Source organism: Fundulus heteroclitus, unplaced genomic scaffold (assembly GCF_011125445.2).
Source record: "Fundulus heteroclitus isolate FHET01 unplaced genomic scaffold, MU-UCD_Fhet_4.1 scaffold_104, whole genome shotgun sequence".
Lineage (NCBI taxonomy): Eukaryota > Metazoa > Chordata > Actinopteri > Cyprinodontiformes > Fundulidae > Fundulus > Fundulus heteroclitus.
The window spans coordinates 438,565-466,088 of record NW_023396508.1 but is presented as its reverse complement, the minus strand read 5'-3'; the positions used below and the strand labels follow the sequence as shown (position 1 = coordinate 466,088).

Sequence of the window (27,524 nt, the reverse complement as noted above, 5' to 3'; positions counted from 1 at the left end):
TCATGAATGGGGAAGAGAGTCACAGTCGCTGCCCGCAGATGTTGCTGGTGCACCTGCTCTCCCCTTTGCAAAGGCGAAGTTGAATTCTGTGTCCTGGATGAGTTTTTGTTGCACTCTCGACTAAGTCCTGCACAACGAATCAACGGACCCGGGGAAGCAAGACGGCTTCAACAAAGGAAAAAAAACAAACACAATGGGCCGTCCCGTGTCTGATTTACTGTTGCGGTGGATAAAATGTAAAAGTGCATGTATTCACATTTATGGACTGGTGACTAGACAGGTCACCAGTCCATCACTCGGCAAAATAGGGACACACAGGACAACCCTTTACATACACTAATACCTAGGGCAGTTTAGAGTAATAACATTACCTATTTTAACCCCAGCCAGGGGTTCAAACTAACAATCTCCTGATTGAAAACTGCTAAACAGCACCTAATTACTGTTACTGAGCTAAGGCTTTTGAAAAAGAAAAGCTTGCAAGCTAACAGGGTAAAGTGGCATGTGTGTTAAAGAACAGACTTCATGCTAGCTAACAAAGCCAAAGACCTGGCTAATTAACCAGCTAAAATGAGCATGTTATACTCCCAATAACTGTGTGTAAAGAGCAGAAGAAGATCAAGTGATACGATTCTGTGCAGAAAGCATATGTATTGAAAAACTCCTAGTAAATTCTGGACATTTATCTCATATTTTACTTTAGTCTTCTGTCAAAAGAAACAGTTTGTTTGTTTTGTTTTTTTTGGCCAAATCTAACTTTAAATATGGATTGTGGTAACTATGGAATCATTCCTAGAACATTTCTGTTATAAATAAATGTTATACAAGTATTTAATACAATGATAATGTGAGACTATAGTGTTTTCTTCAAGGTGACCATATTGTATCAATTTTATATTGTTATATGTACTTAAGTCTTCTCATTTATTTATACACACACACACACACACACACACACACACACACACAAATGCGTTAAAACGTCCATATAGATATTTATGAACTGAATTTATACAGCAGTTTTCTAGTCCTACCGACCAATTAAACTTTACATAATACTTTACATAAGATTCAAATCCACCCAATCATACACATTCATACATCAATACACACAATCAGTTGCTAACATGAAGGGAAGTGCTCTGCCTAGGGCCACAGCCACATCAGGCAGGAGGAAGATGGATTCAAAACTGCAGCTTTTTTCCACAAGACAACTACCACTGAGCCACAGTATTCCCCAATTTGCAACTGTTAGATTTTGAATTTATGAAATAAATGTTTATATTTGTCGAATAATGGAACCCATAAAACCTGACATTTTAATGTGATTTCAACTTCTGGTAATGAGAAGGAAAAAAATGCTATATTGGTGTGTTCAATAAATGTTCTGTAAATTGGAATATATGTTATTTAATTTAAAGAGCAAATTAAAGACATAAAATGTAACAATTCACCCTCTAGGAATTTGTACATTTGGCCATCCAAGTCCATCCACATTCTATGCCAGTTGCATCAAGAAATACAACAAAAAAAGTTATCAAAACTGCAAAAATAGCAAGGGCGCCAGGAGGCGTGTTTGAAATAATAAAGTCTGCTTTGTTCCTGGCAGTAGAGAGAAGATGATGATCTTCCACCTGACAAACAGGTGGAAGATCATCTGTTCTGCTGGACATGATGGGTAGGTTTTCTCCTGCATGTATTTAGTGCAAATTGCTTTGCAAGTCCTGTGCAGAAATAAAAGCAAGTCGCAAAAACATGGGGGAGACTGAACTGAAACCTAAATTGCCCCTCATTTCTCTCGCACTGTCTTAAGTTCACTTTAGGATAGAGAGATATTTTTACACAACTCCTCTCAAATGAACAGAACTCCCAAAAGTTTGGCCAATGAGTTTCTGGCTAGCTGAGAGCAGGTAATACATAAAAGGCCAATCAATAGCAACCTAACCATTACACTGATAGATAAGGGAATGAAATTAAAAGAGCCCTTAACACAAATGGGTGCGATAGTCAGAAAATGCTCTCCTTATCGATTAGTCACATTCAGTGTTCTAAGCGTCTATCCATGTAGACAAACTAAATCAGAGGAAGCAGTAGAAAAGCAGGTTGAGGAAAGGGGTGCAACGTTTAAAGATTTATTTTATAAATACATAGGATCTGATGTGGCAGACTGGGATGGCTGGGGTTTAATGAAACTGTCAGGCCGTGCAGAAACCTGATGAGGTTCCCCAAACGTTACATTAATGGTAGCCCCTCGGCCACCTTCTCATGCCAAATATAATTACAGCATCATTACCAGCGTCGTCCTGGTCCCTGCTGGACACACTAACCCCCTCTCACTCATCCCTCCCCTTCCTATAATCACAGTCCTCTGCACTGCGGCAGGGACGACAAAAAAGAAAGGAAAAAGCAGTAATTGATAGTTTCATTAGTTTTACCTTGTCCTTCCTGTAGTGCAATATACATGTGGAGTGAAAAGACAGACAACAAACAAAGTGCTGCATAAGGAGGCGAGAGAAATAGGGAATAGCTGGACAGGGAGGTTGTGGTAATGATACCAGATTGAGGTTGAGAGGTTTTGTTTTTTTGATTTATTGTGTACTCTCTTGAGTATTACTGGGAAATATAGAAATTCAGTAATGCACTTTAAGGCAACATTGTGCCTTCCATTACCTTTTAATGCATACTGAGAAGGCAGTGAAGACAAAAAGTCTAATGTTTGAACTTTTCCGAAGCATACTCGAATGATGGTCTCTTCAACCCATCCAGGGTTAATCGCCCTTAACCCTAATAACTGCCATAAGGGATTTGCAGTCACTGCAGCCCAAAATTATTCAAATTCCTGGTAGATTAGGACCTAAAATTATCTTAATTTAACCAAGAAGTTTGTTCCTGATTGTAAATGGGAACAGCATAACTCAGAAGATAATAAAAAAATAAAAAGGTTTATACATTTAGAAAAACAAAAACATTATACACTTTCTATAAAAAGTCATATTGAAAATTACATTTCAATGCCTACTTACATTTCAATCAATGGAAAAAAAATATTCACGTCACAGAAATCAATATTTACATACAAGTATAGATCATATGCACACAAGTATCATTATCACAATGTGTGTATTATATAATGTGATATGGTGATAATATGATAAGTTCTTAAACTTTCCTCACAAAAATGTTGTGCCCCATAAACCATGCTGTTTAACTGGGATATAATTAGAATCAAAGAGAATAGAAAGATACTTTATTGTCCTACATCAGGAAAGTTCAGGTATACCAGCAGCAAAAAAAAAAAAAAAACTTTTACAACATAAGAAAACAAATACTGTACAGCTATTGTTATAGTAGGGGGATTAGGCTCATTCATTTAAAACAAAGTGAAAAGTGTTTATATATGCATTTTGAAAGCAGATTTAAAAAAAACTGTGCAAAAACAGCAGAGGTGTAAACACTTTGGGTTTGTTGGGAGAAGTCATGAAAATAAAGTTTAACAGTTGCTGGGAGAAAGGCTCTGCAATCACGCTCCTTAGTTCATTAAGGTTGGAGCAGTCTGTCACCGAAAGAACTCTCCAGCTCTGCAGAAGCTTAATCCATGGGGTGGAAGACATTGTCCAGCAGTGATGCAATTTTTGCAAGAGTCCCTAGCTCCATCCAAATACATTTAATTATAGCCCTTAGCTCCTGTTCTTAGCTTCTGTTCCTTTACTTTTCATGGGGTCAAAAGTAAGAACTCCTGGGTAAGAAAAGCGCCTCAGACTGGTATATCAGTTTCGAACAGCTCTTAACTCCAACGTTATAATGATTGAAATGTAGATGGATGATGCAAGTCAAATCCGGGCCTACTGAGTTCCAAATATCAACAGCAAAGTGTGCGCTTTCTTCTCTCTCCCGATTTTCGTTCATTTCTGTGAGGTGGGCTGTGCTTATAAGTCATGTTGCACAAAAGATTGTGGGATTCCTTATAGCCCCTTAGCAAGGGACAATGTGAGGTTCCTATGCTAAATTAGCTATGAAAGAAAGCATGCAGGATCCCTTTCCTACCGCCTTCCTTCCTGACTGCGCTATTCAGACAACACTTATCATGGCGACTGCTGATGCACTTCCGCTTTGGCTTAAGAGTCCTTACCCAATAGAGGCATTTGGATGAAGATCCTCTGTTTTTTACCACTTGGAATGGATTGAGGGGGTATCCTAGGACAGAACAGGCCTTCTCAATGAGCTTATGCTTCCTTGGATACTACTTTTAGTACTAATATAGTCATCATAACACCTTGTTGGAACCCCCTGTAAACCTAGAAATGTGAAAGGTGTAGTTTAAGGAAGTCTACTTAATTTCTACAGATAAAGACTCTTATGTCAAATACTTTAGTGTGGTAGACATAGTGTAACCTTACATGCAAGCTGAATTCTGGCGGTATTTGTGCATTCACAAACACACGAGAATCCACCTTGTCCTGGTCCCATCTCAACCATTTGAGACCGCCATAACAACGGTCGGCCAAATTACATTGCAGTATTAGAGACATAAAGCTATCCTGAAACTAAGAGGCAAGGTGCCAAGCCCACGGCAAAACCAAAGTAAGTATGTCAGTCACATCCACCTCTCCCACCCAGGTTATTTAGGGTTATCCTTCAAAGCGAGGCTGCGCACCATACTACCGAACCTTCCCTGACCCGTCAACTCTAATTGAAACTCAGAGAATGTCTGAAAGAAAACTTTCTGGGAAACCACTCCATCTATTGTCTCTAAGACGGGGATCCTATCAAGATGCTGCTCTTCCTGAGTCTCATCTCCAGAATCTTCCACCTCTGAGCTTAGGGGCTCCTCATTTCTCCATTCAGCTAAGAGTGTTGGGATGTTACGCTTATACTTCTACTGTTCTAACTTTCTCCTCAGCTCTGACACGCAAGTCAATTTACAGTTTTAACCTTTTCTGGTACAACAGAGTCAGCTGACCTAATACGTACCTGCTAGGGCCTAACAATGTTAGGCCCTAGCACATCCTGTGACGTAAAGTCGCAGAGAGCCGACGGCAGTTCTCCGCGCTTTACAAGCAAACTCAATAGGAGCTGTTGTACACAGCTGCGATCAGAAACAATTATTTCGGATTTCCAGAGGACTTCACCATTGAAACACACTTAGAAACATTGCTCACTGTTGCAAAGAACCCTTATTTTATGCAACTTTGGTTTTATTTTTTCTAAAGTCGCTTGTAAATTTCATGAGTTGTGTGCATTTTTTTGGGGCTTTTTTCCGAAAGTGAAGTCGATTGTTTGGGGTCTAAATTAAGTGACGATGAAATATCCCTCCGCCTCATAACACGCTGCAGCTCATCCTGACAGGAGCAGAGTAAACTCACAAAAAGCAGCTCTGCCCGTATTTTCTGCAGTCTACGGTTGCAGTAACTGATGATAACTGCTGAAAGTAGATTAGGCGGTGCAGATCACCATTTTGAGCAGAGATTGGTTCTAAAGATGAGTTTTATACTCATCTTATAACATTGCAGAACCCAACCCATAAACCATACTATAATGCTTATTTGTTGTCTTTTTATGTCCCTAAAATGTAAAATTACTATTGATTTAAGTTTAAATGCTAAATACCATGTCTATCTTTGTTTAAGGGGTTAAAAATATATTTTGGCATGAAAACAGATATTTATTTACAAGGGGACAGATAGGGCATTGGGACTTGCTCTACAGCCGATCCCGCGACCTGACGTCACAAACTGGGAGGTGCCAGTACTGTTCTTTACCAAGATGGCGGCCCCCATAAAAGGACCTTCAAATCAAAATTACTCTTAAATAAAAAAGCTTATCATTTATTGAACAGTGTGTAATAATTTTCTATTTAAAGTACTTTCAGCAGTTTTAATTCTGATTTTGACCGGACTTCTCCTTTAAAGTGTACTGAACAACAAAAAGTCCAGGATGAGATAAGACTATTTCAGTTTATTTTAAAAATTAACTTCAATTACCTGATCGGCACCTGTCTGCTCGGGTTAAGCAGACAGGTGCGCATTATGAGCTATTTTTAGATATGGGTCAAACACAGTTTTTTTTACACACATGCCTTTCAAAAAGGGGCTTTAAAGTTTCCAAAACAAATCGCAAAAATAGTTTTGCACAAATACTTTTTGTTTTACAGTAGTGTAAACGTACAAAGTGAGATTTAAAGATCCACCCGATATGTTGGATTCAGCCGGAAATATAAAACATGCAGCCGTTATTTGTCTTACTCCTTATAGCTGTTATGGTTGAAAATCGGACGTTCTTTCCTTTCCAAGAAGAGGTTGGGGGTTAATTCAATTCAATTTCAATTCAATTTTATTTATATAGCGCCAAATCATGAAACATGTCATCTCAAGGCACTTTACAAAGTCAAGTTCAATCATATTATACAGATTGGGTCAGATTATACAGATTGGTCAAAAATGTCCTATATAAGAAAACCAGTTGATTGCATCAAAGTCCCGACAAGCAGCATTCACTCCTGGGGAACCGTAGAGCCACAGGAAGAGTCATCTGCATTGTACATGGCTTTGCTGCAATCCCTCATACTGAGCAAGCATGAAGCGACAGTGGGAAGAAAAACCACCCATTAGCGGGAAGGAAAAACCTCCGGCAGAACCGGGCTCAGTATGAACGGTCATCTGCCTCGACCGACTGGGGTTACAGAAGACAGAACAGAGACACAACAAGAGAGACATGAGGTTATTGTCTGACCATTTCCAGTGACAAAATTTCAAACTCTGATCACTTCACTCATGCAGGTGCAAAATGCTCCGTTTGTTCGTGAATCTTTTCGGTGTTGTTTCCTTGACAAGACTGTCATATGGCCTCGGTCTAAAGTTTGAATGCACCCTTTGTTTTACGAACATCTATTTCATCTATTTAGGTTACTGGGTTAAAGTTAACATCTGTATTACTTTAAACTACACAATTATATATATATGATTATATTTCCATAACAGAAGCTTTGGAGGAAATTTGGCAGACCAGTGATGGAGAAGTTGAATAATCTTCAGAAATTATTCCGAGAGACCCAGTTCACGTGTAAGTTGCGCTGTAACATCTTCCAGCATCTTCACAATAAGTGTCTGCTATTTTAGAAAGAGGGCACATGAATACAGTAGAAAACAATGCTGATCTTGTAATCAGAAAACTTTGCATTGAATTCCCTCCTCCACCAGCCCACCTCCACAATAAAGGAACCACATATAGCTACGTATGTGGCATTGATTCAAGGATTGTTATAAGGTTTTTACATTAGCAACAGCATTACATTTTTTATGTTATCTGGCCATGATAAATAAGTTATTTTCTTATGATTAGAAAACTTTGTAATGCACTACTTTTTCTATATTTTCACAGGTAGGAGGATGTTGTAGGACCATCTGGAATACAGCATACATTGCCCCTTGCCACTTCAGCAGAGCCTTTATCTTGTTCAAGATGAGATCTGTATTCTGCAAAGAACTGCAGTTTTGAACCAGATGTGTTATAACTGTGTTAGAACTATGTTCCTCTGATTATTATAAGTCAGTGTCAGACACAAATTCATTTTTAGTGTGTTTTTTTAGATCAAATGTATTCTTCAACATATATTTCAATGGTCCTACAGCAACAATGGTGAAGAAGATGAATCTTATCAGCCACCTTACATGCAGCTGGACGTTTGAAACGTTTGCATGTTTGGATTCAGGATACTTGAATTTGTACTGCTGATTTTTGATGCATCAGCAAATACAGCGGATGTCGGTCGCCATTTGGCCTTGATCAGGCTGCCGGCTGCATATGATGTGCTCACTAAGATGGTGAACAGACAGATCTGGAAGGTGGAGGAGCAGAGCCAAAAAGCTGGCTGCGCTGGAACGCAGACTGGCTTCGGTGGTTGAACTCAAGGGGAGATGGGATAAAATCTGGAAGTGATACGCAGAAAAGCCCAATAATTTGGAATATTGGATTTCGCCATTTGGAGCCAGCAAAAGACTTAAAGCTGACAGGAAAGTCGGTGCGGCTTGTGTCATAACAAATAACATATTTGGACCAGCCTTCCCTATCTATAATCACTCCTGGTTTGTTATGTCGACAGAGCTCAGAACTCTTCCCTGCTCCCTGCTCCCTCCTCCCCCGTTGACATCTGCGGATGCTTTCTGAACTGATAACATCAAGGACAATGGCCTCTGGAGAGTGCACAACTGTGCCAAAATCACATGTCTGCCTGGCACACTACCCACTAAATCCTTTGTGGAACCCAGGCGTGGATTCAGGCGGGAGCGCGGGTGGCGCGCGCACCCCCCTTTGGGAGACCAAAAGTACTTTTTTTAAGAGGCCGAAATCTTAAACATCCTTCATAGAATTAAGATTAGTAGCCATTACCTGTCATCTGGAACGCGCTATGACGCCGACGCGACGGTTGAGACACCGGATATCGGCATGAATTTGAATTGCAATGCCCAGGTCTCGCCACGCGAGACCTGGGCGCTGTAATAACGCGGCGTTGCAACGCGGCGTTGCAACGCCGCGTTGCAACGCAACGCGATTCAGTGATACCACAATGGCGTCGAAGCGAGCACGAGGAGAGCTGGAAGATTTAAGGCCAAACAAGAAAAGCAGACAACCATCTCTTTTAAGATTCTGGTCCAATCCAACAGAAGGGTAAGTAGAAACCAACTTTATCACTTTATTTTTTAAATAACAGCAAATTTATATGATTTTTTGATTCGTAAACAGTGAACATATGTAGCCAGAAAAAAAAGCCGACCGAAACCCGGCGGCCGACGACAGGCAAATTAAAAAAGAAGTCCGGTCAACAAGGATCATTAGCTATATCTTAAACTAAAATGTTCGTGGTGATTTCATGAACTTAGCGTTAATCGATAAGGAAATAAAAGCATAAATTGTCGTCTCGTCACTGTGTAAAGAGCAGCCATGTTGCGCGCTACTGGGCGACGTCACTTCCTGTGACGTCTCTCTGTGCGTTGCTACACTCTACAAGCTACAACCGTTGTGCACAGCTCCAACAATTATTTTGGATTTCGGGAGGACTTCGCCATTGAAATTCGCGAGAGCTATTGTTGAAGCAACAGCGACCACGTGCATGACAGTTGGATGTTCCAATACATCGGGTAAAAGTGAAAAAAAAAAAAAAAACATTAGTTTTCGCCGTTACGTTATCAGGCGGAGGAATATTTCCGCCATTGTCTGTAGTGCGGCAGTTTAAAGCGCCGCACCAACACACGACTTCAAAGAAAAAGAAACACCGAGTTCATTTATTGACCAGTATGTAATAGTTTTATATTTAAAGTACTTTCAGCAGTTAGAATTCTGATTTTGACCGGGCTTTTCCTTTAACAAGTTTCCCAATGTCGTGCATTTGTGCTCTGTACAGCGGTTCCTAATTCAAGGAACCGTTTTGCCCACCTCCGATCAACAATTATTTTGGATTTCGGGAGGACTTCACCATTGAAATTTGTTACAGCTATTGTTTAAGCAACAATGACCACGTGCGTGGCTGTTGGATGTTCCACTACATAGGGAAAAGGTGAAAAAAAACATTACGGTTTTCACCGTGAAGTTATGAGGCGGAGGAATATTTCCGCCATTGTCTGTAGTGCGGCAGTTTAGAGCACAAACAAACGAGTTCAGAAGTTTTGTCGTGTAGTAATAAATCCAAAGTGTAGGCTTATGTCTATAATCTAAATAACACAGATTGAAATGTTTATATCTTGTTTTCTATTCTTCAGTGGACCACCTGGCACAACTACAGAAAATGACCACAGCATTGACCTGTATGAATGTTCAGATATTGGAGACACACAGATGAAAGGTATGATGATTGCTAGAAAATGTTGATACTGAGAAAACATTATCAACATTGTTGATTGTTGATAAACAAGTTGTTTAGAGTTGCAAAGTGATGCAATTGTAGGAATACTTACTAACTTTTCTCAATTGGTAAGGATCCAAATCAATGAATGCTCTAAGCACATGCTTGGAGTCTGAGGGAGTCTGGTTAACATTGTGATATAACTACCGATCTGGTGTTATTTGTTTTCAGTGCATTTAATATTTTACAATAAAAATACAATTTACTTTTAAGTAAATTCAGTTTTGTGCACCTGGTGATATGTGTTCAGTGAATTTAATAATTTACGATAAAAACACAACATTAAATTGTTTTGTGGCTCCTCCTGAGATTACAAGGTTCACCTGATCACTAAAATTATTTTCTTTTCCAGATGAACAACAAGGACCGTGTTTCGGTGTAAAGACAACTGAAGAGCCGGCGCTCAACCAAGCGGATTTGCCCCAAACAACTTACGACATAGGTTAGTAATAGTTGTATTTTTTTCAATGTCAAAACAACTAATTTTGTTTTTGTTTTACACGATTGATTTTTTTGCTTAATCTTAATCTTACATTTCATAATAATAATTTCATAATAAAGCAAGACTATATACAATGGCTTCATGTAGGCAGATTTACAACTCCATCAGCACCCGTACAAAATTGTAATGTAAATATCAATGTTCTTACAGATATATCAAAGGCCAAGGACCGGATTAGTGAAATGGACGACTCTGGAAAACTCCAACTTCTTCAGACCAGAAAACCACCCAAATCTTTCAATTTCCCTGCCAGAGACTTTAAAGACATCCGAAGAGCCAGTGGGGTGACCAAAAGAACATGCCAGAGGGACTGGCTGGACAAGTATGACTTTTTATCATACTCTGTTTACATTTGTAAACCCATTATCATCATCATAAAGTTTGTAGTAGAGAACAATATTCTTTGTCTGGTTTAACTTTTTTTTTTTTTTCAACAGTTTATCTTGTTAAAATATATTCAAATCTCCTTTGTCTTACTTGAACCATACTTGAACCCAAGTCCTTGTTTTTTTTTTATTTCATGTTCTGTGTAAATATCATTTCTGGAAATAAAGAAACTCCTTGTTTGATTAATTGTTGATAAGGATCGTTTTTTTCTTCAAACTACTTTTTAACCTTGTGCATGCTTTAAAAACCGAGAGATCTTTTTTTAATTACAATAATGTAATCATGCTAATTCTACTTATGTTCATCCATTAAAATTATCAATTAAAAACCCTTGGATGAATAATTAGGGTAGTGTGAAAGAGTGAAGATGGTATTCTTTGGTCTTTTAGCCTCACATTGTCTTGACCTGTGACCCCGTGACCCTTGACCCCGTGACCCCATGACCCGTAGGTGCGCACCCCCCTTTGAAAAATCCTGGATCCGCCCCTGGAACCAATATGCTTCAAATGGTTCAGTCCAGATATGGATCTATAACGTCTGATGTAATGAACAGAAGTTATGATAAGATTTAACACAAACAGGTCAGTGGGATTCAATGGATTTTATTGAATCGGGCAACAAGCGCAGCGCAAGGAGCACGCAGGCAGCTCTTCAACCAGGAAATCCCCAAAGGCAAACACAACAGGTTAGTGATCGGCTAGAGGGAAAGTGGCAAGGGAGAGGGAAGCAGGATCACTAACCTGTTAGAGGGTTTCAGAGCTTGGGTCCGGGTTGGAGTCAGGTTCGGGTCCGGGGCGGAGGTCCGCTGGCGGACAGAGCTTGCGGGAGCCGGTGCCATTGAGAGGCGGATAACTCGGGTCTTGGCTGGTGTAATCCAGTAATGGTCTGAAGCTCCAAGACCAGGAATCAAGGCGGCGGTACACAGGGGCGATCCGGAGGGGAAATCCAAGTCCGTTTCAAGGTCCGTTAACTGGTGGGGTTAGAGATGCAAGGGGAGTTAGGCAGGCTCAGAAATTCACAAACAAAGTCAGGGTCCGGTACACAGGATGGCAATCCAAGGCAGAGACAAAATCGGAGGTCCAAAGGCAGGTCAGGTCGGGTTTACGGACGGGCATACAGAAACAGATCAGGGATCAGGCGGGCTTGGTCAACGGAGGCGGAATCAGGTCAGGTAACAAGAAGGCAGGTAGTATAAGGAACGCTGGAAGGTACTCTAGACTTTGGCTTGAGACAATCTGGCACTGGAGGCTGATTTGGACTGGCCTATATGGAGGTGAGACAGGTGCAACCAGTGAGGACTAATTGCAGTGCAAGAGAAGTGGAGCAGGTGTGCTGAACTGTGGATCAGCTCCAGTGCCGGGATCGTTACGGTCTGAGGCTTCTCTTATATGTTAACAGCGGCTTTCATGATGTTTAGCAGTGTTTATTTGGGAAAGAATTTAGGTGAGCCTTAAAAATTTTGATTTATTTTCTTTTGTTTAATCACCTATAAATCAGACATGGTGACATTTGCAATAGTGGTTCCACTTGAGAAATATTCTTTTGTGCTTTTGTGTCATACAAAACCTAACATTTACATTTCCACTTTATGACTTTGGAGCTGTACTTGATTTAAATCACATATGTTATTTCAGGTGAAAATTGCTCTTGAAACCCTCTGGGCTTAAGGGGTTAAATAAAAAACAGGTGGGTTTCTGCATCTCTCTTTATCTTCATCTCTCTGTATATGTATATAGAGGGGATGCCTAAGCTATATAAGACAATTGTAATGTAATTTTAACATTTTTGGATAATTTCTTTGTAGACCTATGAGTTATGTTCCACTGCTATTTGAGGAATGTGCCAATGCGTCTAATAGGAATGTCTGGAGCTGTCAACCAACCCTGCTAACTGGCCTTCAGCTCTGACTGAAAGGATTCGGACAGAACTTGTTTGCAGAGGACCCAATAAGCTGCCACCTGACTTTGTGTTACATAGGAATAAGTGATGGAAGAAATTGCCAACACCAGTATGTTAAAATGACAGCAGTTAGTGGGGAAACAATGGCAAGAAGTTGGCTGATATATTCCATGAAGAACATTAGCCTCTTTCTTCTTTTTTGCTGCAAATTGTTTTCCAAGAGGAACATTCAACTAACAAGTTCAGGAATGGTAAATTGGAAACATGTGAGTGCTTATCTCACATCAAATGAAAATAGTTCAGAACACCTCAAATTCATGAAAGCATGGAAAGAACTGACAGTGCAGTTAAGAAGTGGGGAAACTATTGACAAGCAGCAGATGGCTCTTTTAAAGGCTGAGAGGGATAGATGGAGAACAGTGCTGACACGTCTCACTACTGTTGTGCAATCCCTGGCAGTTCGAAATGTGGCTTTAAGGGGACACACGGAAAAACTGTTTAAACCATCTAATGGTAATTTTCTCAGATGTCAAACTTTTTTTGATCCCATTATGAAATTTCACCTTGACCGTGTCAAAAGAGGAACTCCAAGTCGCAACAGCTACCTGGGCCATCATGTGCAGAATGAGCTAATTGATTTGGTGAGCACCAAAATCACATCTGATATAGTGGACATCAAGCAGGTAAAGTTTGTTTTTTCTGTAATTCTGGACTGCACTTCAGATATAAGCCACACACAACAGTTGTCAGTGAGTGGTGTCACTGATGGAGAAGCCCCATATCAGGAAACATTTTATGGTATTTTTGGAAGCAGAAGAGTCCACAGGCCAGCACTTGGCATCCATGATCCTGAAGAGACTTGAGGAGTTGGGAATTCCTTTTGAAGAATGCAAAGGACAGTCATATGACAATGGGGCAAACATGAAAGACAAAAATAAGGGCGTCCAAGCCAGTCTCCTAAAGAAGAATGCCAGAGCTCTTTTTGTATCATGTGGGGCTCATACATTGAATTTGGTTGTATGTGATGCTGCTAAGGGATCTGTTGATTATATAAGCTACTTTGGAGTCTTGCAAAAACTTTACTTATTGTTTTCAGCCTCCATCCAAAAAATGGGCCATACTGAAGAGCCACGTGAGCATCACCTTGAAGATGTGAGCAGAAACAAGGTGGGGGGGCAAGGTCAAATTCGTTGAGCCCATGAGGTACCAGGGAGCTGCTGTGTGAGAGGCTAGACAATACTAAAGACCCTGCTTTAGTATACTGAGGCTATACTGAGGCTCAGTTTTTGTGCGACGGGGTGGGGTTGTACCATTTCAACATCTGAATGGTTGTTTGGTATGACACACTATCTGCTATACAGCATGTCAGCAAACTCATGCAGTCTCCAAGCATGCATGTGGATCTAGTTTGGAGTCTTTTGAAGAAGACTGTGCAAGGTCCCCAGAGCTACAGAGCAAGTGGGTTTGTTACTGCACAGATGGCAGTGAAAAAACATTTATGAAGAATTGTATGTGGAGGCTGTTTTGAAACAAAACATAATCAGGTCTAAAAAAGCGGCACTTCTCATATGAATCCCATGACTTCAGTGATGTACTTAGAAAGTTGGAGACTGAATTCTTCAATGTCATTGATGCAGCCATGTCAGCCATCAAGGAGAGTTTCTCCACATTGGAAAATCTGGGAAACAAATTCAGTGTTTTGACAAATTTCCCAATTCTTACAGGAGCTGGAAGAGCAATTTAACACCACACTGTACTTTGAAGGGTGCTCTGATTTGGACAGTAGACAGCGTGTGCAGGAATTCAAGAACTTCCCTAACCTGCTATCAAAATACACGAGCTTCCTTGAGCTTTTCACTTTTTTGCATGATAAGGAACTATCTGAGTTCTACCCCAATTTTTGGACTGCTCTTAGGATTGCACTCATTTTGCCAGTCACTGTGGCTTAGGCAGAGGGGAGCTTTTTGAAACTGAAACTGATCAAGTTGTACCTCAGGTCAACCATGTCTCTGGAACGGCTCACTTGCCTTGCTGTCATCAGCATCAACAACTCAATAGGGGAGCAGAACTCCTATGATGACATTATTGATGATTTTGCATCAAGGTGTGCAAGAAGGGTCAGACTGTAGTTTTAGTTTTTGTTTTCTGTTCTCAGCGCAACTGTGTAATTAGATTTTCTTTAGTCTGTTTTGTTGTTAAGCTATTTTAAATATTACACTATATTTTATACTATAGTTATCTGCTCATAGACTGTGGAAAGAAAGGGGATAATTTTACTGAGGATCGAACCAGGGGAAAATGTGCCAGAAGCTGTGCTGCTTACCGTTTGGTTGGGGAGACCTATCTGGGGAGAATGAGTGACGAGGGAACTCTGTGACCGTAACTCACTGATGGAAACAGGTGGCTGAGTGACTGGAGGGCTGACAGATGTAATGCTGGTGAGGGGTCCGGACAGCACCACTGAAACAGCAGGCAGGAGGAGCAGCTGGAAGAACCGGAGTGTTCGTAGGTGAACCAGTTGAATCCAGGAGGGGGTTCTGACGCCCGGCTTGGTACCACCAAGGGAGCATGAGTGGAGACACCAGAGCAAAATCTGAGCGGCTGGGATTCTGAAGGCTGCTTCACTGAGCACGACGCCAAGACAGGTGAGTAAATCCAAACACGACAAGACTGGAGAATAACAGGAGATAGAGTTATTCCAAAAACAGGGTTTCAAAGAACTCACAGATACGAGGCACAGGAGACAGATCAGAGGCCTAGGCATACCACGACGGGGTAACACTCTGGCATCTTGCAGCTGTCTATGAACTCTGTATAAAGCCTGAGATGAAAGCTCCTTCATGAGCAGCAGGTTTGGGCCATGCCCACCAGTCAACTGCAACCACCTGTGAAGCAGAGTTAGAGCACGGAAGCACAGAGAACCCAGATAGATAGATAGATAGATAGATAGATAGATAGATAGATAGATAGATAGGGTTGACACAATGCCACTGTGTGGATCAATGCGGTCAGGCTGGTACGGGCGTTGTTATTAATCGTGTTGGCACCAACAAACAAAATTAGAAGACTTTCTATGAATTTTTATTTTAGCTCAAAAATTAATCCAAAAAGAGCAAGTCCAAAAACAATAATGTGCATGGAGGTATAGCAGGCATGGTTACCTAGTAGCAGAGAGCAGCAGGTGACGGTCCAAACTCAACTCTCACCATGAATGAACTACTTGGCTTTTTAAAGGAGTCACACCCAACTTGGTAAAACCACTAGGGGTGTACAAACATCGATCCATCCATTTTCCAAACCGCTTAATCCCTCATGGGGTCGCGGGGTTGCTTGTGCCTATCTCCAGCGTTCACTGAGCGAGAGGCGGGGTACACCCTGGACAGGTCGGGGTGTACCAACAGTTCTTTCAAAAACAGTGTAAAATTCCTCCATTCAAAACCCACCAATAATTATGTAGAAATAAACCCATCAATTAAATAGACAAAATCCTAAATCAAACACGATTACAATAAATAATTCTCCAACAACTCCCCCTGGAATTTAGTAGTGTTTTATGGTGGTGGTGGTGTGGGGGGTGCTCAGAGGGAGTAATTCCATGTAGAGCCACCACTGCAAAATATTTAAGCTCTTTAGGCAGGTTTTCAGAATGCAAGGATAAAACACAAAGGATCCATGTAACGTAATGGGACGCTTGGTGGATAGTTTGATTAAATATTTTCTTTGACCCGCAACAACCTCAAAAATATGACAGCAAAATCTAGCTGCAACCAGGACAGTTGTCCACTTTATGTTAACATTTCATTTACAGCCAACACATAATAAGTGTCTGTTGGATTAAATTGATAATGTCAAGTAAATGTTACATAATTGTTTGTTTGTTTGTTGCAACAAACACCTTTTTTCTGCCCTGGTCCACTTTTTTGAGTGATAAGGATCCAGTAAAAGGAGTCCAAGTTACTGGTATTTTTAAGTAGTTTGGAGAGCCTACTTCATGCCATCTTCGAACACCAGACCCCACTCATCTGTGCCTCCTAATAGCAGAGCCCTTGCCTCGCCACCTACGAGCACCAGAGCCAGCTCTTTGCTTCCTCCAACCACCAGGTCAGTCACCTCATGTTCTTATTCCAGAAGTGCCCCATGGTTTTCAGCCTCCTGAGGTCCTTTGTGGAAATTTCCAAACCGCCTGGCTGACCTCCATGGTTCCTGCACCACCCGCCTCCAAACTTCTGTCACCACCGCAAGCTTCTGGGCTTCCTCTAATCCCCCAGATTACCCACCTGATGTCTAGTTAGGGCATCAGGTGCGGCCCATGCGGACTTGTAACGAACCTATTGAATCAGGTATCTAAGTACAGAATGTGCACTGCTACTCAAACCCAAAAATTCAGACCCCTCAACAACTAGGGGGCGCTATAACAAAGAGCAATGTGTTTTGGCTTATAACCACCAAACTACTGGTCCCACACTCAAATGCTCTGTGAGCAGAGAACACTATTGTTTTTCGTTTGTTTTTAAATTTTCAGGGTTCCAAGCCTGCAGTGCAGGCAAACGGCTATGCCGTTCGTCTGCTCTGTGAGCAGAGAACACTATTGTTTTTTGTCTGTTTTTAAATTATTTATTAGGCGCCCGCCTATGCATTGAAAATGCATGGCGGAGGCCTTATGTTATGCACCCAATAAGGATTTCTTTATTAGGCGCCCGCCTATGCATTGAAAATGCATGGCGGAGGCCTTATGCTATGCACCTAATAAGGGTTTCTTTATTATTATTATAGTACCGTTAATACAGCCCAAACCGTAGGGTCTACCCCCACATACTATATATCGAAACGTTGGTCTCGACACCGCGATCAGGGCTTTTTGTACTTGACGCCGTTTCGGCTTACGGTTGGAACAAAATTCACCAAAAACCATTTCTTCAACACAGTTGACCTTTCAAAAATGCGCGGCCTAGCACGGCACTGGTGTTGTGGGGGAGTGGGTTAGGTGTCGGGCTGCAAAGCAGAAGATCGTAGGTTCGACTTCAAGCTGTGCCAATTTCAGAGAATTACATTTTCACCTAATATTTAATTTCCCTTTGGCTTTAAAAAACGATTTTTTCATTTAAATCATTAGCCAGATTAATTTATCCAGCATATATCTTAAATATACCAAATACAATATTTCATTTCCCTTTGGCTTTAAAAAACGATTTTTTCATTTAAATCAATAGCCAGATTAATTTATCCAGCATATATCTTAAGTATACCAAATACTACAATAAAACAATCAAATTCATCACAATCTCTTTAATCTTACATATGAAAAGTTATCCCTCGAGCCCTGACGTCAATAGTCCGTCGATTTAAACAAAAATACGCCGCACAGTGCCGGGGTATCGTTAGTGTGTTCAGCTTGAATCAGCAGGTTAGGGTAGCAGGTCGACCGCCCCAAGATGGCGGCCGTAATTCGAGGGGCGCTGTGTATTATTCAGAGCAGACAACAAGCAGTAGTCTTTGAGTTCCGGGTCAGAGGTGAACTCCTCCATCTTGTGGCTTGCTGTGCTGTGCTGCCGTTTTTCCTAAATTACTGAAGGATATTGTTGAATCAACCCAGAAGAAGGGTGTTCCATTGGGTGTTTTCCTTGCAACTACGTGACGGTGAGTCGTTTATTTAATGTCGGTTTTATATTTTGGTAGAAATGCGGTGGCTAGGCTACACGGCACTGAGGGATGGCAGTAAAAGCCTAACAGCAGCGCGATCTCTCCTGCGCTGCAGCGCCGGTAAAGAGCTGCGTGAAGCTGACACCCCACCCACAGAAAAAACTCTGTTAAATAGATGGAATGGTTAGTGCTTCGTTTGTGCAGGTTTGTGCCGTTAAAATTAGCGTTTGTGCTGTTTTGGTTTTGAAGATATTAAAGAATATTTGTTAAGGTCATCCAGAATTCACCATCTCCCCATTTTGCTTCGAATCCGATCAAACTGGGCTACTTTTTTTAGTGCTTCGTTTGTGCAGGTTTGTGCCGTTAAAATTATCGTTTGTGCTGCTTTGGTTTCGGAGATATTATGAATTTTAATTTCAACCGATGACGTCATCCCAGCCTGCCGCTTCAGAATAAAGTGCTACGGTAAATCATATGTTATTGTCGTCACTGGAAAAAACGTAAGTCTTTTTAATATATTTCTACTGATAAATCAGTAACATTACTATGAAGTTGTGTCATCTACCGAGCCTCCCCCCCCCCCCCCCCCCCCTACAGCATTCTTATAAAATGATTTATATATTCCTGCTTATTGGCAAAGATCTCTTGGGACACATGTTTTTGTTTGTTTTTTAAGTTTCCTGACTGAGGGGAGAGGCTGGAACAGTCTCTGTGCAGGATGGCTGGCGTCCTTAATGATGTTCCTCATTTGTGTAAAAAGATGTGGTCAGATCTACCGTTTGGTCTCAACACTTTTCTCAAGAAAGCAGTTATTAATTTTATATTTTTCTTTTATCATGCAAGTTGTTTTAGCTGCTGTTGTAAAATGTGTGTTATATTGTTTTGTACTTTATTCCTGAATAAATATTGCGATTTATTTTGTCTCATTTAAAGAACTTTACTTTTCCTAATCAGAAGGGTTTATTCTTCTTCGAGAGTATAATGTTTATAACATTTTCAAACAATAACTTGGTTATAGTTGATCTTAGTAGTCATAGTTCATTACTCCTCTGAATTAATTAGAATAGCAAACCTTTATTGCTCTACAATAGGGAAATTTGGGGGTGTCTGCACCTAACAAAAGGGCAATTAAAGTATACAGGCTTATATAACGCAGAAAACATACCCAAACTAAAATCAATAACAGAAAAACTGCAAAAAATAAATCACACTAGTCAGCCTATAAAGTATAACAACACTGTAAGGAACGATCTCCTAAAACGTTCCTTTGTCCACCTAAGCTAAACCTTTAATTAGGCTGAAGGACCATTCCACTTTTTATTGGCTTTATGCATGAAGTGGGAAATATTGTTCAACTATGAATATATTGACTGTGTTATCAGCTGAAAGTATAAAGCATATAGATTAAATTAGAAATGCCTGAAAATATAGACCAATTTGGTTTGTTGTGTATTGAGCTCAGTACAAAATATCAAAAACTTAACGCTCCCCAAAAACTATTGGGCTGCAAATCTTAATGAAAACTTTATTTTATTTTATTCCAAGGTTGTTGTTGCACAAACAAGGCACTGAAAAAGTAGCCCACTGTGGTTTGCTTTGGATCCAGCTCAGCACCTAGCCTCGTGAGACCATCCTGATCTCGCGAGGTTTCAAGGTTTCACTCGCAGATCAGTCTGGATACCCTCCGTTGAAGAAAATTTGGAGCCGTTCACCAAACGAACGTCCAATCAGCGTTGGCTTTGAGGCGGGTTGAGGTGTGACGCAACGGGAAGCGCGTCAGTTCAGTCTAAACAACATGGCGGCTTCAGCCGATGAAACTGGCGTTAGCGCGGCTATCGAGCAAGTTTTATCGGAATTACAGAGTATTTCTTTGCTGAGCTAACGAGCCTTTACCTGCAGCAGCAAGAGTAGCTTGGCTTGTGGTTGTGTTTTCGTCGTCGCCCTGTTACGAGCGACGACGAATCTGATTGGTTTATTTGGCCCGTCTATCACCAACATAGGCCAATCAGCTGACCAGTATTTTCGCCCCTTCCCAAAATTACTTCAACGGAAGGTTTCCAGATGGATATGCGGAGCAAATCTATCTGGCGGAGTCAGGTAACTCAGCACCAGCAAAGAAAGAAAAACGTAGCACTTTATTTTGAAGCGGTGGTCTGGGATGACGTCATCGGCTGAAATTAAAATTCATAATATCTCCGAAACCATAGTAGCACAAACGTTAATTTTACCGGCACAAAGATGCACAAACACAGCACTAAAGAAGTTGACCACTCTGGTTTGCTTTGGCTCCAGCTCAGCACCAGCAAAGGAATAACAATGTAGCGCTTTATTTTGCAGCGGCGACCTGTGGTGACGTCACCGGCCGGAATTAAAACTTATATTATCTGCGAAACCAAAGCAGCATAAACGCTAATTTTAACGGCACAAACCTGCACAAACGAAGCACTAAAGAAGTTGACCAGCTTGGTTGGATTCAAAGCAAAATGAGGGGATGGTGAACTCTAGATGAACTTAACAAATATTCTTTAATATCTTCAAAACCAAAACAGCACAAACGCTAATTTTAACGGCACAAACGTGCACAAACCAAGCACTAACCATTCCGTCTATTTAACTGAGTTTTTTCTGTGAGTGGGGTGTCAGCATCTGACACATGGCCTTTGGTGAGCTTTGGTGACATTATTGAGCTTTGGTGACAAAAAGGGTGCCCCTTTTTGAGGAACTTCCCAGTACAGGATTTGGACCAAACTAACAGATTTTCCATGCTGCTTGGATGCAGACCTTCTCCTGTCGGCTGCTGTTTTTTTGGTGAGGCTTAGTTGCTAAAGGAGGCCGATCTGACACATGGCCTTTGGTGAGCTTTGGTGACATTAAGTATTGGCACCCTTTTTGAGGAACTTCCCAGTACAGGATTTGGACCAAACTAACAGAGTACAATCACCCGGTGATACTGGACACAACCATGTTAACGGCTAACGCTTAGCATGTTGCTAACCGGAAGTAGCTGTAGGAAGGTCTCACCAACTTCTGCTTCACAGAGTTTGTACTTCCTTTAGTAGTTTGTAATGCCTTTAACATTTTTATTCACATATTTCATTTTTTCATGCTACATTAAAGTATTTAATCATGTTTTAATAACACCAATTTTCCATGCTGCTTGGATGCAGACCTTCTCCTGTCGGCTGCTGTTTTTTTGGTGAGGCTTAGTTGCTAAAGGAGGCCGATGTGACACATGGCCTTTGGTGAGCTTTGGTGACATTAAGTATTGGCACCCTTTTTGAGGAACTTCCCAGTACAGGATTTGGACCAAACTAACAGAGTACAATCACCCGGTGATACTGGACACAACCATGTTAGCGGCTAACGCTTAACATGTTGCTAACCGGAAGTAGCTCTAGGAAGGTCTCACCAACTTCTGCTTCACAGAGTTTGTACTTCCTTTAGTAGTTTGTAATGCCTTTAACATTTTTATTCACATATTTCATTTTTTCATGCTACATTGAAGTATTTAATCATGTTTTAATAACACCAATTTTCCATGCTGCTTGAATGCAGACCTTCTCCTGTCTTCTGGTTTTGACAAAGACAAATCCTTTTCACACTCAGAAGATTTGATTTAAAATCCCCAAGTGATAAAAGCCTAAGACCAAGGAACTCGGAAGCTTTGCCTTTGACGGTTACGCGCACCACCAGGCGGGCGCCTTCTTCAACTTCTTCAGAAGTTGAACGTTTCTAGTTATTCCATATCTTTCTTCCGTCACCGTTAATACAGCCCGAACCGTAGGGTCTACCCCCACATACTATATATCGAAACGTTCGTCTCGACGCCGCGATGAGGGCTTTTTGTACTTGACGCCATTTCTGCTTACGGTTGGAACAAAATTCACCAAAAACCACAAAATTCACCAAAACCACTTCTTCAACACAGTTGACCTCTCAAAAATGCACGGCTGAGCATGGCACTGGTGTTTTGGTCGAGTGGGTTAGGTCTCGGGCTGCCAAGCAGAAGATCTCAGGTTAGAATCCAAGCTGTGCCAATTTCAGAGAATTACTTTTTTACCCAATATTTCATTTGCCTTTGGCTTTAAACAACTGTATTTCAATTTAAATCAATATAGTTCACCTCATGCCTTTAACTTTTTTATTCACATATTTAATTTTTTCATGCTACATTGAAGTATTTATTCAAGTTTTAAGAACACCAATTTTCCATACTGCTTCGATGCAGACCTTCTCCTGTCGGCTGTTGGCTCATTAGCAGGCGCATTTGTTGTGGTCTCTTGTCATTCACACAGAACAATAAACCATGCCAGCCGACATGAGTTTTAAAAACAGCAAAGCTTTGTCTTAAGCAGAAACGTGCCTCTACTCAGCGCTGCATTCTCAGACCAGTGTGATGCGTTTGCGAGCGTCAGAAAGCTATGGTGCATTCAGGACCATGGGACATTTGTAATTTACAAGGAAAGACACATAAAACCAAACAGAGCCCGAACCGTAGGGTGTACCCCCACAAACTATATATCAAAACGTGCGTCTCGATGCTGTGTATTGTGCTATTTGTACTTCACGCCATTTCCTGTTACCATGGCAACGAAATTAGCGAAAAACCACCCCAAAAAACCCCATAGGAATGAATGGAGTCGGATAGAAAGAAAGCCTCAAAAAACCTCCAAATGACCATTTTCAACACTGTACTGTATCGTCAGGGCTCTCAACTCTCACGCATTGACCGTGTGACACACGCATTTCACTAACTTCACACGCTCACACGCAACACATGGCATTTCACACGCAAACATGGCATTTCTCACGCATAAAATCACAAAGCCCCTCTGGGCTGCGGACGACAAAACTCCGCCTTCTGCTGAGCTGTTTCGGCTTCTTTCACAGCTTGTGGCCATCAGTAATTCCTGCTGCAGTTCGTGTTAACAGAGCAGCAGGAAGAGTGATCAGAATTATGAATAATTTTAATCTTATCCAGCGGTGAAAGTAAGCCGGTAAGGTCCTGCACCGCGTACACAGGAGGGGAGGGGGCGGGGGGAGAGCTGCTGCATGGCTGCACACAGGATCATAAAACAGTTCTGCTAACCAGATGCTGTTTAAAACACCACTTAGTCTGTTTATAAGTTTCGTTTTTATTAATTCTGCATTTTTTAACTACATGCACCGTATTTCTGTGCCTCAGCGCTTGCTCCTCTCCCCCCTCCTTTCCCTCGGAGCAGGTGCTTTTATCACCGTTCACCATTCAAAACGTGAATCACTACGTTTAATGTCCTCACATCGGTAGCAACGTGTGCCAGTTAAAGTCAATAGGAGAGTTAGTAGCTGTGTTTCATGCTCTTTTGTTTTTAACAACATAGAATCAGTGGCGCTTCGGTGGGCGAGCTGCCTTGCGCTTTAATTCAGGTGCACACTTTTAAGGGTCATTTTAAAGAACTTGTAACATCAGGGCTTCATCTCAGATCTGTCAGTACCCCTGTTCCCTTTATAGGAGCCCTTTACAGTATTTAGTTATGCATTTTCCCCACTGTTTATCCGTCGCACGCAGCGCACCAACGGAGGTAAAATCCACCCACCGCACCGCCCAGAGTGCACTGACGAGAGCAATAGAAATTTGTCTGGTCCCAGGGAGGGCTGCCACCTTATTTTTACATGTTTATTAATATTTAAACAATAAAAATCAAGTGTAAAAGACAGGAATGTGCCTCTCCAGACCTTTAGTTCATCCTAAGATTAATAAAATCAATAAATAGTGTTATTAATAGAAAATAAAACTGTGTCTCTGGGTTGGGGCAAAGTGGTGGGAGTGGGAGTGGAGGGGTCCAGAGTGGTTAGCAAGGTTTTCCAATTTTGTGGGGCTCAAAGAGCTCTGCCACCCCCTAAGGGGAAAGTGACACGAGGAAAAGAAAAACCATTAAATACAAACATTTAGCCGGTGGCTGTCTGTGGAGACAGAGTCCCCCAAATTTAAAAAAACTGCAACAAATACTCATTCTGTTCACATCTACATACCTATGAGAAATGTGTTTTTCTGCGTTAACATCAAAAAGTAGTAGTCAAGCCCGCTGGTAAAGGATGATATATGTTTCTTACTGTCAACTGACCACATAGGGGTTCTGTGCATCACAAAGCAGATGAATTTCTCCCATAATGGGCTATAAGCACATAGAGCACATAGTGCATAGAGCCTGTTTGGAACAAGACATTGTCCAATGGATTGTGGTGATGTGAGGTGAAACAAGGGCACAGACTTGGAAAAACCCTTGACATGAATGCAAGTGATTGTGTGTGTAGTGCAGCATGAGCATGTATAAACTTACATAAAGTGTGTATAACTACATTATGTGTATGTGTATGGTAGTAGCTGATGTGTGAGTATATTGTTTGCTCCTTTAAGGTGAGGTAACTCCGGTCAGTGAGTCAGCTAACATGAGTTTATCTCTGGTTTCTTCAAGGCGTTCTGTGTCTGAAGAGCCATCAGCCACGGTATCCAGAGGTCTGGATAAAATAAGAGGAGAAGAGGATATATTATGTGCAGAACTGAAATTTTTAAAACACAAGAAAAAAAACAAAAAACTAAACTGCCTCTTTACTGTGCCACAGCTAGGGAAGTGCAGTGAAACTCATGTTCAGTGCAGAGACTCAGAAAGAGGTTATATCCTCAGACAATTGGGCTTCTCAGCTCAAACCTGAGTATATCATGTCAGAGCTTTATCACTTGAACTATTAATATTCTAAGTAAATATTTCTCCCTTCTCGTCAATCATTCTTTACATTAATATTCCTATTTTCCTCCACTCTCATTTAATCTCCTTTCTGTCTTCCTATCTTCTTCCTCTCTCCTCTTGTATCAATCTTACATTATTCTAAAACAGAGACAATATATATTAAAAATCACTTCCAAAAACATTAGAATGTACAACATGAAAACTTCCAAATATTATTATTATTATTTCCTCTGATTAAATACAAAAAATGCTAATTACCACAATACTAAGAGCTACAAGCAAAAACAACATAATAAATGGACATTAAACAGGTGGTTATCTCTTACTCCATCATTCTCATATCATGCAGATCTTCATTCAGTTCTCCTGTTACTGACTCCTATTTTTTCATGAGGAATTTTCATAAATCCAAACTGAGCAGTAGAAAAGCTAAACCTAAGCCTGGAAGTCTATGCTCATAAATCACAACCATAAATCAGCAAAACAACATGTAATAACTCTACTAATAACTAACTATCTGAAATATAAACTAAAGGTCACCAATCAGTTCTAAAACATCTTTAGACGAACCCTTGTTGATCCCTGGAGAACCGGCAAACCAAATTAGCGCTTTCAATTAGAGTTTTCAATCATTCTGTTACATTTTATCTGAGTGTCTTTTACTCATGTGAGCAGCAACTCGTGGTCTTGTCTTACTTTTTATTGATTATTTTTTAACCTGGAATAAAACCAAACATTTCTCACAGGATCAGCTTGATCCAAATAAAATGAATCGATTAACACACTTACCATAACACAGCAGCTCCCCATCAGTTGCCACCAGTTGACAACGACTTTCCACTTCTTCTTCTTCTGTTTTAGAAGTGGTGCGCTCATCTTCTTCTTCTTCCTCTTCGTGTTTTAATGACATCTGACATCCAAAAGGATCATTACCGCCATCTAGTGGTGTGCTCTGTTCCTCGTCTTTATATTATCAGCAGCGCAACCAGCTACCGCAACACATTTTCCCCCTCGGTAAAATCGGGGACATTTCCGGGGACAGGTGGTCCAAAACGGGGACAGTCCCCGGAAAACGGGGACGTCTGGTCACCCTAAGAAAGAATCATCTGCCATTTCTATGTAACATAGAAAAGATCCCTGGATTAAAACACCATGTGGACGCATTACACAAGCTTTCCAAACAAACCCTTCAACTGTCTCTTTGGTTTCTCTGCCGAACCTGCCAGTGCCTCTTGTGAGTACGATTCACTTTGGCCATCCAAGGAAGAGCAGTGGTCCAGGGAAAAACGTTGGTCATTCCAGCAGTGGGCTAGCCGCTCTGCAGCTAGCCAAACATGGTCGGAACAGGCTGCTCTGAGGTCTTTGAGCTCTCAGCTTGTCCAGGGAGAGAAGGCGACCGATCCGCGTTGTCTCAAGTCAGCTTTCCTGTAACAACTGAGGAAAAATAAACAAAGCTGTTTCGGCATTCTATACTTCAGTGGGTGGATGTGCAGAAGTGAGACTGCAACTTAGCTTTGTTCTAGCAGTTCCTCCAGTGTCAGTGAGGTCCTCCGCTCCGCAGAGGACGAGAATTTACCCCTTTTTTGCTCCATTGAAACGAGGGCAGATGAGTTTCACAGAAGGCCTGTTCTGTGCAGCTTGTGGGCTTTTGTGGGCCTTGAGCCCCATGTGAGGCCTGCCTGGGCTGTTGGTCTCCCCAGCCAGCCTCTCCCTCCTCCTTTGTCTCAGGCAGGAAGTGAAGTGAAGATAGACCAATTCATTGTTATTGTTTTGATCTGGGTTTTTTGCACATGCGCGCCGGACTGGTTGGCAAAAGGCGAACACACTGGCGGACGAAAACAAAGGACACAAGGATTTCTCAATGTATTTTTCTTCTTTAGATAACGTATCACAAGATCGTTATAAGAGTAAGTTGATGGTATCCGATTGCCAGATTCATACAGCAAAACCCTGAAGGGATGGAGCGAGTCTGAAATGCTGGCCAAGTGTTCCGTACAGTGACATATACAGCTACCTTATCAACACGCCAGAGCAGTACACACGAGAGAGCATGAAAGCCATGAAATCACTGGACGGTTGCAATTATTTTATATCAGGACATGTTCAGACATGTTTGTGTAACATACGAAAGCGGAGTCAGACACAGACAACGCCTCAGCAAAGAGAAAGACCCGCCACCACTAGGTTAAAAAAAACATTGTTCACAAAGGATTATTTTGGTGTTTTTGTCTTATTAATCGTTTTCACAGACTCATGCCAGAGGGTTTGCATACATTGTACATGTACGTATATTATTATGAAACAAACTATTACGTCTTGACTTAAGTATATATCCTAATTTTTATTTATATAGTTATTTAAGTAGAACAATGACTAGTGCAGAATTAAGTTGTATTTACCGGAGATGAAGTGAAGACTGCAAATTCTGTCGTGGTATGATGGCTCCCACAGTCGATTGGGATTGTCTGCCTGC

At 41.2% G+C, this 27,524-nt stretch overlaps 1 protein-coding gene across 1 annotated transcript in view; it reads left to right on the top strand.

The window, feature by feature from the left end:
- The first annotated feature begins 8,535 nt into the window (after positions 1–8,535).
- The window catches only part of LOC118558169, a 26,829-nt gene continuing 7,840 nt past the window's right edge, over positions 8,536–27,524 (top strand). The window contains exons 1-4 of the mRNA XM_036128624.1: positions 8,536–8,664; positions 9,753–9,835; positions 10,248–10,337; positions 10,548–10,776. Of these exons, the coding sequence (XP_035984517.1) occupies positions 8,564–8,664; positions 9,753–9,835; positions 10,248–10,337; positions 10,548–10,776 (503 nt within the window). The 5' untranslated portion in view covers positions 8,536–8,563. The remainder of the gene's footprint in view (positions 8,665–9,752; positions 9,836–10,247; positions 10,338–10,547; positions 10,777–27,524) is intronic.